At 43.2% G+C, this 13392-nt stretch overlaps 1 protein-coding gene across 4 annotated transcripts in view; it reads right to left on the bottom strand.

Annotated features, from left to right (window-relative positions):
• Window positions 1-13392, bottom strand: part of chd6 (chromodomain helicase DNA binding protein 6) — a 115548-nt gene that overhangs the window by 20653 nt on the left and 81503 nt on the right. For all 4 annotated transcript variants that reach the window (XM_029682492.2, XM_029682491.2, XM_029682489.2 and 1 more), the window contains exons 33-35: window positions 5060-5278; window positions 4330-4902; window positions 3856-4044 (exon numbers count right to left, since the gene is read on the bottom strand). In XM_029682492.2, the coding sequence (XP_029538352.2) occupies window positions 3856-4044; window positions 4330-4902; window positions 5060-5278 (981 nt within the window). The remainder of the gene's footprint in view (window positions 1-3855; window positions 4045-4329; window positions 4903-5059; window positions 5279-13392) is intronic.

A 13392-nucleotide genomic window follows, 5' to 3' on the forward strand; every position in this document is an offset into this window, starting at 1 on the left:
CAAGCCAGCAGTGGTATGCAGGGTGGTATGCTGCTGGCTAATCTATGGGCCTTGGCGGTCATAAGCCCACCGACTTGGTAGCCAGGCCCCCCCTCCTTCCACCCTCTCCTCAGACGATTCCGCAGATGGAGAAGCCGGATGTGGAGGTACTGGGCTGAAGTAGTCTGCGGTTGTGTGGCCAGTTGGACGTACTGCCAAATTCTCTAAAACAATATTGGACGCAGTTTATGGTTGAGAAATGAACATTAAATTCTCTGGCAACAGCTCTGGTGGACTTTCCTGCAGTCAGCATGCTCCCTCAAAACTTGAGACATCTGCAGCATTGTGTTGTGTAACAAAAGCGCACATCAAAAAAATTGTCTTTCACTGTTCCCAGCACAAGGTGCAACTGTGTAATTACCATGCTGTTTTATCAGCTTCTTGATATTCCACACCTGGTGGATGGATTATCTTGGCAAAGGAGAAATTCTCACTAACAGGGTTATAAACAAATTTGTGCACATCATTTGAGAAAAATAAGCTTTGTGTGTGTATGGACAATTTCTGGGACTTTTTATTTCAGGTCATGAAACTTTGGACCAACACTTTCCATGTTGCGTTTATATTTTTGTTCAGTGTATATAAACTACATGACCAAATGTATGTGGACTTCTGCTCGTTGAACATCTCATTCCAAAATCATAGGCATTAATATGGAGGTGGTCTCCCATTTGCTGCTATAACAGCCTCCACTCTTCTGGGAAGACATTCCCCTAGACGTTGGAATATTGTTGCTGGGACTTGCTTCCATTCTGCCACGAGCATTAGTGAGATCAGGCACTGATGTTGGACGGTTAGGCCTGGTTCGCAGTCGGTGTTCCAATTCATCCCAAAGGCATTCGATGCTGTCGAGGTCAGGGCTCTGTGCAGACCAGTGAAGTTCTTCCACACCGATCTCGACAAACCATTTCTGTATGGACTTCGCTTTGTGTACAGGGGCATTGTCATGCTGAAACAGGAACGGGCCTTCCCAAACTGTTGCCACAAAGTTGGAAGCACAGAATCGTCTAGAATGTCTTTGTATGCTGTAGAGTTAAGATTTCCCTTCACTGTAACTAAGGGTCCTAGCCTGAACCATTATTCCTCCTCCACCAAACTTTAGTTGGCACTATGCATTGGGGCAGGTAGAGATCTCCTGGCATCCGCCAAATCCAGATTTGTCCGCTGGAGTGTCAGATGGTGAAGCGTGATTCATCACTCCAGAGAACGCGTTCCCAATGCTCCAGAGTCCAATGGCGGTGAGCTTTACACCACTCCAGCAGACGCTTGGCATTGCGCATGGTGAACTTCGGCTTATGTGCGGCTGCTCGGCTATGGAAACTCATTTCATGAAGCTCCGGACGAACAGTTTGTGTGCTGATGTTGCTTCCAGAGGCAGTTTGGAACTCAGTAGTAAGTGTTGCAACCAAGAATAGACCACTTTTACGCACTACGCGTTTCAGAGGTCCCGTTCAGTGAGCTTGTGTGGCCTACCACTTCGCGGCTGAGCAGTTGTTGCTCTTAGATGTTTCCACGTCACAATAACAGCACTTACAGTTGACCGGAGCAGCTCCAGCAAGGCAGAAATATGACAAACTGACTTGTTGGCATCCTATGACGGTGCCACGTTGAAAGCCACAGAGTTTTTCAGTAATAGCCGACTTCGCTCATTTGAAGAGGTGTTCACATACTTGTGTGTGATGATACACACACACACACACACACCAAAAGTTATAGTTTCAACCATGTAGAAAATAGTAAAAATAAAGAAAAACCCTTGAATGAGTAGGTGTCCAAACTTTTGACTGGTACTGTACATACATAGTGCCTTCGCAAAGTATTCACACCCCTCGACTTTTCCACATTTTGTTACGTTACAGCCTCCTAAAATTGGTAAAAATATCTATATTTTTTACACACAATACCCCATTATGACAAAGCAAAAACAGGTTTTTAGAATTGTTGCAAATGTATTACTAATTTTTAAAAATGACCCTTTACTCAGTACTTTGTTGAAGTAGCCTTGAATCTTCTCAGGCATGACGCTCCAAGCTTGGCGCACCTGTATTTGGAGTTTCTCCCATTTTTCTCTGCAGATCCTCTCAAGCTCTGTCAGGTTGAATTGGGAGCGTCGCTGCACAGCTATTTTCAGGTCTCTCCAGAGATGCTTGATCGGGTTGAAGTCCGGGCTCTGGCTGGGCCACTCAATGACATTCAAAGACTTGTCCCGAAGCCACGCCGGCGTTGTCTTTGTTGTGTGCTTAGGGTTGTTATCCTGTTGGAAGGTAAACCCTTGCCCCAGTGTGGAGGTCCTGAGCACTCTGGAACAGGTTTTCATCAAGGATCTCGCTGTACTTTGCTCTGTTCATCTTTTCTTCGATCCTGACTAGTCTCCCAGTCCCTGTAGAACATCCCCACAGCATGATGCTGCCACCACCATGCTTCACTGATGGTGCCAGGTTTCCTCCAGATGTGACATTTGGCATTCAGACCAGAGTCCTTTAGGTGCCTTTTGGAAAACTCCAAGTGGGCTGTCATGTGCATTTTACTGAGGAGTGACTTCTGTCTGGCCACTAACATAAAGGCCTGATTGGTGGAGTGCTGCGGAAATGGTTGTCCTTCTGGAAGGTTCTCCCATCTCCACAGATGAACTCCAGAGCTCTGTCAGAGTAACCATCGGATTCTTGGTCACCTCCCAGACCAAGGCCCTTCTCCCCCATTTACTCTGTTTGGCCAGGTGGCCAGCTCTAGGAGTCTTGGTGGTTCAACACTTCTTCAATGTAAGAATGATGGAGGCCACTGTGTTCTTGGGGATCTACAATACTGTCTCGGAGCTCTACGTACAATTCCTTTGAACTCAAGGCTTGGTTTTTGCTCTGACATGTCCTGTGAACTGTGGGACCTTCATATAGACAGGTGTGTGCCTTTCCAAATCACGTCTAATCAATTGAATTTACCACAGATGGACTCCACTCAAGTTGTAGAAACAGCTCAAGGATAATCTATGGAAACAGGATTCCCATAAGCTCAATATCAAGTCACATAGCAAAGGGTCTGAATACTTATGTAATACATTTTTTATTTTATTTAACTAGGCAAGTCAGTTAAGAACCAATTCTTATTTAGAATGGCGGCCTACCCCAGCCAAACCCGGACAACGCTGGGCCAATTGTGCGTAGCCCTATAGGACTCCCAATCACAGCCAGTTGTGATACAGCCTGGAATCGAACCAGGGTCTGTAGTAATGCCTCTAGCAGTGCCTTAGACCGCTGCACCACTCGGGAGCCCTAAATAAAAGTATGTTTGCTATTTTTTATAATTTAGGAAAAAAAAAATATATATTTTCACTTTACGGGGTATTGTGTGTATATTGATGAGTAAAAAAATTATAATTTAATCAATTTTAGAATAAGGCTGTAAAATGTGGAAAAAGGGAAGGGGTCTGAATATTGTCCGAATGCATTGTATAACTCTTATTTAATTCAAATTCAAAATAAATTGTTTTAAATGTAATATCTTATGTTGTTCTTGTCTATTACTATTCTGCACTTTCTCATCCATTTGTATGTTTTATGTGGACCCCAGGAAGAGTAGCTGCTGCATGTGCTGTAGCTAATAGGGTTCCTAATAAACTAAACCAAACAATATTCTCTTACTATAAAACCTAGCGGCTGGTGAGTTGAACCCTCTTAACATGAACTTTCTCACAATTTCAGAAAACATATGGGTTCCCTCCACCTGCTTATTCTCTCTTTGATTCCAGGAATCCTCCAACGGAGAGGGAATCGTCCAACTTGGATTTCTGGAGACACTTTGTTTTGACAATGATCAACTCACCGGTGCAAAAGTGGGCAGTTCCATGTTGTAGTTAGGATTCTGCCGTAGCCATTCCATCAGGCCCTTGTTGGCAGCCTCTCTGTCGATGGCCACCACCTCTGGCTGGGTGGGTGTGGAGGGTCCCGGGGGGCACTCCGGTGGGGAGGAGGTGGACGACACCGCAGAATGGCTGATGACTTCTACCCTACCCTGTAGAGAAAAAAATGAGAGAAAACTGATAATCAGATGTCCTTGATTCACCACTCAAATCTAGTATGAAGCTCTAGAGACACAACCTTGCATACCAATGCACATGAATTGCCTCCTCCAAGCACGAAACCACAAGAGTCAACTTTATTGTCCTTCCCCCTGAGCTTGGTAGGGGGAAAAGGTCCACAGTAATTATCATCAAAACCAGGAGGGGCAGAAAACTAGTACCATTAAGCTGTCCTTTTTGCTGTTCACAAAACCAAAAGAACTTCTGACTTTGCAAACCTGTTGTTCCGGCACGTGCATTCCTCTGCTCTTGACAAACCCCATATCGACAGCCTCCACGTTTCTCCGTCTGCCTCGCCTTCGGCGCATGAAGGCATCGTCGCGCCTCAGGTTGCCATTGACGATTTGGCCGGTGACGGGGTGGATGAGACCTGCCTGCAGGATCCCGGCCATGTCTACTCCCACCGAGCCCTGCATGGCACTCTGAATGACACTCTGCATGGCGCCCATGGCAGGCAGTTTGTGGGAACTAGGGTGGACCTGGTGGCTCATGTGGTCTACAGTGGCTGCAACTTCGCCCCCAATGCCCAGATCCCCGGCCTTGGAGAGGTCCATGGCCGCCTCCTGCCAGCCGTTGAGCAGCAGCGCCCCGCCTCGGTGCGGCACCGTTAGGGGCATCTTCTCCCCTGAGTGGCACTGCTTGCTGAGCACCACGCCCTCGTACTCAAACGACCGCCTACCCCGCTTTAGTTCGGGCAGATAGGGCGGCGCCACCAGCCTCTCCTGCAAGAGAGGCAAGGATGTCAACCTCCAGCCTCCTGGGCTGCATTCTCCGGCACCTCTTTGCTTGTACTGAACGGCATGGAAATGGAAGAACAATGGAAGAATATTAACGAGTACTGACAATAGAAAGGTGAATATCCACAAAAACATCAAAGAAGACTTTCCACAACAATGGTTATGAATTATGATGTGAGAAAGGGACAAAGCATGAACATGGGATAGTCACCTTGGGCAGGCGGGTGACAGAAGGGGCTGGGATGTTGAAGTTAAGGTTCTGGGATGGCTGTACCCTGGTTGAGATGAAGCCAGCCCTCTGGTGCACACTGTTGGGCACACAGGTGTTTGCCAGAGAGCTGGGAGAGTCATACTGCTGGCTGGACGAGGGCCACTTCCCCTTCAAGATGGCGTGACATATACTGTCCAGGCGGTTGATGATCACCCGGTCCTGCAAGGCAAAGTTGCACAAAAAAGCCCCATGTCTCATTCCCCTGGTTCCCAGTATATGGCCCACACACACACCAGCCCCTCTTCTCCCTCCCTCAGGACGCTGAAAAGATTGGGCAGGGCCCTCAGAAAAATCTACAGCTGCAGCATTGAGAGCATCTTGACTGGCTGCATCATCGCTTGTTACAGAAACAACAAGGTACCTGATCGCAAGTACTGCCCACGGCAAGCGATACTGTTGCACCAAGTCTGGAACCCGAACTGCCTCTAACCCCAAGCCAAAAGACTGCTAAATAGCCAATAGAATGGCTACCTGCACTAACCCTTTTTTGCAATAACTCTATGCACACTCACCGGACTCCACACACACACACTGCTACAGTCTATTATCTAGCCTGAAGCTAAGTTACTTTAACCCTAGCAGCATGTACATCACAGGGTTTCAATTAGGAAAATGTGGTGCCAGATGTGACTGGGAAGATATTAATTTACCGTCCATATGAGAAATGTTGCATACCCATATGCATTGGGTGCATAACCCATTGTGCTCAGATTGACAGAAATCACATTTAGATTATGGTAATGCATATTAACAGAACATGCAACTCATGTAATGAAGGAGTCAATAAAGCATAATTTTCAAACATTTGCCAAAACGCAATTCGCAGGAAAACACCATTCTAAACAGCGCAACTGATAGTGGTTCCATATGTGACAGAGATGAGAACTTAGAAAGAGGGGGAATCTAAAGATGCAACCACTAGGATGGGTTGCTATTTTGACTAGGATTGTGCCTTTGGCTTCTGGACAACGCAAAAAAGTTACTATGAAAACCACATAGAACAGGAACGAAATGGCATAGTGGCAGGTCCAATAGGGAAGAAAAGAAAATACATTTGTGAAAATTATATAACTACTACATTTTATAAATAAAATAATTCCAAACACTTCAAAAGAAAGAATAACTTCGCGACAGAGGAATCGAGGATCATTAGCTTCTTTTAAAAATGAGATATGGCTTGTTTCAAATAAAACTTGTAGGACTATGTCTATTTGGGAAGCCAGCAATTTGGGCAACACACATGGCAATAGGCAGCCCTAAAATTTCCCGGTTTCTGTAATGCCCCCTAAAAAAATACATGCCCTGCGGCCAAAGTGCCCAGTGTTCCCTCTCACTTAAATGGCTCTCTCAGGCGCTTATTGAAGATGTTAAAAGAATTGTCCACATATACTTTTCATTACCTAACAAGATGAGTAGGCCTAACGAACAGCAAAAGCACTATGTCAATCTACTATCCCCCATAGTACAAACGTTGACCTAATCTATTGGTCAGCTTGTCCGTCTGTGCGAGAAGTAAATATTCCAAACATACTCTGGGACAGTTGTGGAACACTATAGATCCCAAATTAATACAACCACTGTACATCAAAAAACCTTTTAAAAGCAATGAGGCTGATGCAACAGATCAGAAAGTTAAGCTTAAAATGTTGATAAAACTATTAGGCTATTTCTTCACATTATAAGAGCAGCAATGCACACACGGCAGAATAGCTACTGTTTTTTGGTTTTCAAATCAATTTCAAATCGGCTATTTTGGTTAAGGGCCTTGGTGCCCTAATAGATGGCCTTGGTGCCCGGGCAAATAGGGCACCTCTTGAAGGCCAAATGGCCTTGACCCTAAAATCACGAAATTCCAAGCCGGTCACAATAGGTTTAGCTGATTATTGAGTTGCGGCTTTCAGTGGAAAGCATCTAAAATATGGGTGAAGATAATGTGTCTGAGTATAATTTAAAATCTTTCCCTTTTGTCCTACAGTATGTTGCTCTGTCTGCATGCTACGTCTTGTCCTACTGTATGTTGCTCTGTCTGCATGCTACGTCTTGCTTGTCCTACAGTATGTTGCTCTGTCTGCATGCTACGTCTTGCTTGTCCTACAGTATGTTGCTCTGCGTGCGCTCACTGCTCGTCTGTATTGTTATTGTAATTGTTTTGAATAACCTGCTCAGGGACTGCAGTTGAAAATAAGCCGGCTGGCTAAAACCAGCACTTTTACTGAAATGTTGATTAATGTGCAATGTCCCTGTAGAAAATAAAAAATAAAATAAACTCAGAAACAAGAAGCGGAGGGGTGTGTGGCGAAGATATAGGCGAGTCTGTCTCCGAATGGCCAAGCTGTTTTCCGCCAATTCTTGCGCATTCATTGTGTTAATTGTTTACCCTTTGATCATTAAAAAAAAAAAAAAAATCCTGATTACATACAGTATGTAACCAAGAGTAAACGTACTGCTCATCTCTTGTAAACGTACTGCTCATCTCTTGTAAACGTACTCTTCATCTCTCGTAAATGTACTGCTCATCTCTTGGTTACATTAATTTCGGTTAATGCATGTATTAATTACAGTCATTTACCATTCTCATTGTTTACAGAGTTCACAACCTGCTACACTCATTTGATAACCATCACTTACAAGATTCGTACATTTTTTTTATTGTCTTTTGTTTGGAGTGCGCCATGTGAGCAATGAGCACGTGTCTGGTTTCTCTGTCCTGGTAATGTTGAGGGCTTGTGCGCGCCTGAGCACGCATAGAAGTACCTGGCCTGCTGCGTGGAAATGTAGGAACGTTTTTTGTGTGGGACTTTTTCCACATTTTCTTGTGTTACAGCCTGAATTTAAAATGGTTTAAATTTTGGGGTCCTTGCCTACACGCACAATACCTCGTAATGTCAAAGTGTAATTATGTTTTAATATTTTTTTAAACAAATTTATAAAAAATGACTAGCTAAAATGTCTTGAGTCAATAAGTACTCAACCCCTTGGTCATGGCAAGCCTAAATAAGTTCAGGAGTAAAAATGTGCTTAACAAGTCACCTAATTAGTTGCATGGACTAACTCGGTGTACAATAATAGTGTTTGACATGATTTTTACATACACTTATCTGTAAGGTCCATCAGTCGAGCAGTGAATTTCAAACACAGATTCAACCACAAAGACCAATGCCTCGCAAAGAAAGGCACCTATTGCTAAATGGGTAAAAAAATTAAATACAGACATTGAATATCCCTTTGAGCATGGTGAAGTTATTAATTACACTTTGGATGGTGTATAATACACCCAGTCACTATAAAAGATACAGGCGTCCTTCCTAACTCAGTTGCCAGAGAGGAAGGAAACCGCTCAGGGATTTCACCATGAGGTCAATTGTGATTTTAAAACAGTTACAGTTTAATGGCTGTGATAGGAGAAAACTGAGGCGGTATCAACACCATTGTAGTTACGCCACAATACTAACCTAATCAACAGAGTGAAAAGGAAGCCTGTACAGAATACAAATATTCCAAAACATGCATCTAGAGTAATATTACAAAAAACATGGCAAAGAAATTAACTTTATATATAGGGGCGGCAGGTAGCCTCCCTGAGCTGACAAGGTAAAGATCTGTCGTTCTGCCCCTGAACAAGATGTATACAATGAATACAAAGTGTTATATTTGGAGCAAATAAAATACAACACATTACTGAGTACCATGCTCCATATTTTCAAGCCTAGTGGTGGGTTCATCATGTATGGGTATATATTTACAATGACGACCTACCCCACCAAACACCCCACGACGCTGAGCCAATTGTGTGGCACCCTATGGTATACTTGTAATCCTATGCCTATGGTATACTTGTAATCAATAAGGACTGGGGAGTTTTTTAGGACAAAAAAAGAGACCTGGTTTAGGTCGGCTTTCCATCAAACACGGAGAATAATTCACCTTTCAGCAGGACAATCAGCACATTTCAGACATAAATGCAACGCAATGCGCTTCACGGGAAAAAACTGATAAAAAAAACAATGAAAATAAAAATATTAACTACACAATGAACATAAGCGGATAAAAACAAAAGAATAATAAAAACTGAAAGACAAAAAAAGCACCCTAAGGAAAAGCAAAGCTAAAAAGCGCACAGTACCAGGGAAATGTTTGGACACCTACTCATTCAAGGGTTTTTCTTTATTTAAAAAAAACTTTTCTACATTGTAGAATAATAGTGAAGACATCAAAACTATGAAATAACACAAATGGAATCATGTAGTAACCAAAAAACTGTTAAACAAATCTAAATATATTTTAGATTCTTCAAAGTAGCCACACTTTGCCTTGATGACAGCTTTGCACACTCTTGGCATTCTCTCAACCAGCTTCATGTTAATGTCCACAATTTTGGAATGAGATGTTCGACAAGCAGGTGTTCACATACTTTTGGCCATGTAGTGTTTGTTCACTATGCGTGACAAAACATTTGACTGGTAAAATAGGTCCTAAACCAATTTAGAACTGGACCGGAGACCCACCTCTCCAGAAGGACAACATGGTCAACAAAGTCAAATGCAGCACCTAAATCCAAGAGTACAAGGGACAGAGAGCTGTTTGGCATATGTGTTGGCTCTAAGATTGTTTTCCACTTTCATTAAGGCTGTCTTTGAGCTGGGCACAAAAACCAGATTGGAATTTTTCAAATACAGTTGGCACTTAGAAAACATTTAGCTGGTTGAAATCCAATTGCTCCAGAATTTTGCTTAAGAATGGAAGGTTGGAGATTGGCCGAAAATTGCTAAGATCTTAAGAATCTAGATTACTTTTCTTCAGAAGGAGTTTTACCATAGCAGTTTTTAGTGCAGCGGGGAAAGTGAGTGATTAACAATAGCTTGCACTTCTTCAAATAAGACTGTTTTGAATAAAAACTGACAGATAAAAACTGTTTTTGAAGAAGGTGGTGGGGATAGGATCGAGAAGGCAGAAGGCTTAATTAAGTTTCATATCACTTTCCTGAGCATGTCTGTGTCAACCAGGGAAAATAACTACATAGTATCTTTGCGTGGTAGGTTAGGGCACATATCAAACGTCTCAGTTCTTGCTTGACTGATACCCTGCCTAATGTTTGCAATCTTATTTCAGAAATATGCCTCAGAGAAGAGGAAAGTTCACATAGGTTTGCGGGGGTAGGATTTATCAGGCCATCAATGGTCGAGAAGAGCACTCTCAAATTATTTTCATTATTAGTGATCAAGTTAGAAAAAGTAGCCCGTCTGGCATTTCTATTGCCAGAATATCATAATGGACCTGCAACTTTGACTTTCTCTACTTCTGCTCTGCCTTTCTGCAATTTCTCTTTAACTGATTTGTTTCATCACTCATCGAAGGTGCTCTCCATTGGGATGTGGTCTTTTTCAACATTACTGGAGCTATGGCAATCAATGGTTGCCCTTCATTTGGTATTACATTTATCAACTAAATAATCAAAAGAGGAATACAGAATATGTGATGGTGTATTGTTCATACACTCAAAATCTGTAGCAACCTCAGAGATAAGATGGCGTTTCTTAATAATACATTCAGTATTACCCTGTGCTAACAAGGTAGTAAGAAATACAGTGGTGACCAGATAAAGGACACAGTGCATTCGGAAAGTATTCAGACCTCTTGACTTGTCCCACATTTTGTTACATTACAGCCACACACACATCTACAGACAACACAATTTGTTCCAGATGTTCCAAACATTATTTGCATAAATATTCAGACCCTTTGCTATGAGATTTGAAATTGAGCTCAGGTGCATCCTGTTTCCATTGATCATCCTTCAGATGTTTCTACAACTTGATTTGAGTCCACCTGTGGTAAATTCAATTGATTGGACATGATTTGGAAAGGCACACACCTGTCTATGTAAGGTCCCACAGTTGACAGTGCATGTCAGAGCAAGTTCCGAGACAGGATGGTGTCGAGGCACAGATCTGTGGAAGGATACCAAAACACATTTCTGCAGCATGAAAGGTCCAAGATCACAGTGGCCTCCATCCTTCTTAAATGGAAGAAGTTTGGAACCACCAAGGGCCTTGGTCAGGGAGGGGACCAAGAAATTGATGGTCACTGACAGAGCTCCAGCGTTCCTATGTGGAGATGGGAGAAGGACAAGCTGTAGTCCAGGGTGGTTTTCAATAAGTACTCCCCTAAAGTTTGAAGATAAACATGTTTCACTTAGAAACATGTAATCCAACTTTGAGCTCAGTAACGAAGTCATTCACGAGAAATAGCATTTAAAAAGTGCCATCTTCACCCCTGGGGTTATCTGCCTCAAGGTAACCAATGGAATAACAAATCAAGTTATTCATGTTATAACCACGTTTTCTGACAGTCTCCAATCTATCACAATGGTAGGATATGACAGTTTGAATAAACTCACTACAAGGTGGAGTTAGAGGAACATAAATTAGGTTACCCACAATAACTATAGTGCCATTTCTATGGGTGTTGATATACTTTCCAAGTCCTCTGTTACTGATGAGAGGGAGGACTGGAGCAATACCAGACCCTGTCCGTTAGTCTCTGAAACAGCTTGCGATGTTGCTGGAAATAATCCTGGAACCCCTGCGTTTAGGGAGAATCCTTTCTCTTTTAAAAAGTGCATGTTCAAATCAAATGTGATTGGTCACATACACATATTTAGCAGATGTTATGATGTAGCGAAATGGTTGCTCCCACAGCAAAATCACAGTTGTCACAAAATGGAGGCTTCGACCCAGGATAGCCTGACTCTTTGCACCAGCAACAGTTTATGAAATCGGAAACCCCAGGACGGTGGGAGATGGCTCAAGACCCTTCTGTCTTGAGTCGGCGGCCTGCTGAACTGTGGTGGCGGTGGGGGAGGGTGCCACTGGGTCGGCCACCAGCTGGTGGCATACTCCCAGGATCTGTGCTGACTCCCGGGGCCTTGCGAAAATCCAGTCTCCCATGGGCCGTGGAGTTGAGCTTAACATCTGTCCATTGGATTGGGAAAAGATCAACGGTGTCGACTCAGACAGCTTTGCTATAGGAGGCATTTATAATGGAGATTTGGTTTGCCTGGGCAAGGTCGGTGTACTTAGAAAGCAGGTTATCCTTTTCTCGCAGCTGAGCGAGCAGCCGGAAGATCTCTTGCATTTAGGGCAGACAAATCCCTGTCCACTTTTCAGTTCCACCTTATCTTGTGATTAAGTGGAAATCATTTCACACCTAAAGCATGTGCCCAGCTGTGGATAAAAACACAGGTGAGCTAGCGCTGCTAGCATAGGCCTGCTCTGTTTTCATGACGGGTAAGCAGCTAACTGGTACTCAACAGGAATCCGGAACAAACGTACGGTCCCAGCCGTAAAGGCAAACTGCATTGTGGAATCCATAGCAATAAAAACTAGCTATGATTCAAAATGATTTAACCCTTAACAGTCCAAGCCCTGTTCTAAGTCGGGGGAGGTTCTACTAATCTATATGGAATTGTTTTAAGGTCATTCCAAGGATCATTTTGCCATTTGAATTGTGACATCGATGGATTGAGACACATCCAATGCAAAAAAACAAATCTTTCACTTAAACAGATTTTTCTGGGGATGTTTTAAATGATACTAATAAGATTTCTGCGGGTGCGTGAACATCGACTCTAGGGGGTTAAAGCAAAACAATTTCATAGAAACAACAAACCCGAGTCTAGACAGTACACTCTTCTGTTGTGCGCTTGGATGACGTATGTGGTGTGAAGTTGCTTACAGTGAATGTTCCTGAGTTACAGTTTTGACTTAAACCTACTTGAAAATCTATGGCAAGACCTGAAAATGGTTGTCTAGCAATGATCAACAACCAATTTGACACAGCTTAAAGATTTTTTTATATTTGATTTATTACCCTCTTTTCTCCCCAATTGGTAGTTACAGTCTTGTCCGTACGGGAGTCGCAGCGATGGGACTCGGGAGATGCGAAGGACGAGAGTCTTGCGTCCCCCGAAACATGACCTCGCCAAGCCACACTGCTTCTCGACACACTGCTCGCTTAACCCGGAAGCCAGCTGCACCAATGTGTCGGAGGAAATACTGTACACCTGGCGTGCCTAGTCAGCATGCATCCGCCACAAGGAGTCATTAGAGAGCGATGGCTCAAAGACATCCCAGCCGGCCAGTTTCAATACATTTGCTCCCAATACCAAAAGCATGTTTTCACTTTGTCATTATGCGGTATTGTTGCGTATTAAATCCAGGTTGTAAAAACAAAATGTGGAATAAGTCAAGGAGTATGAATACTTTCTGAAGGCA

This window comes from Oncorhynchus nerka, linkage group LG15 (genome assembly GCF_034236695.1).
Source record: "Oncorhynchus nerka isolate Pitt River linkage group LG15, Oner_Uvic_2.0, whole genome shotgun sequence".
Taxonomy (NCBI): Eukaryota; Metazoa; Chordata; class Actinopteri; order Salmoniformes; family Salmonidae; genus Oncorhynchus; species Oncorhynchus nerka.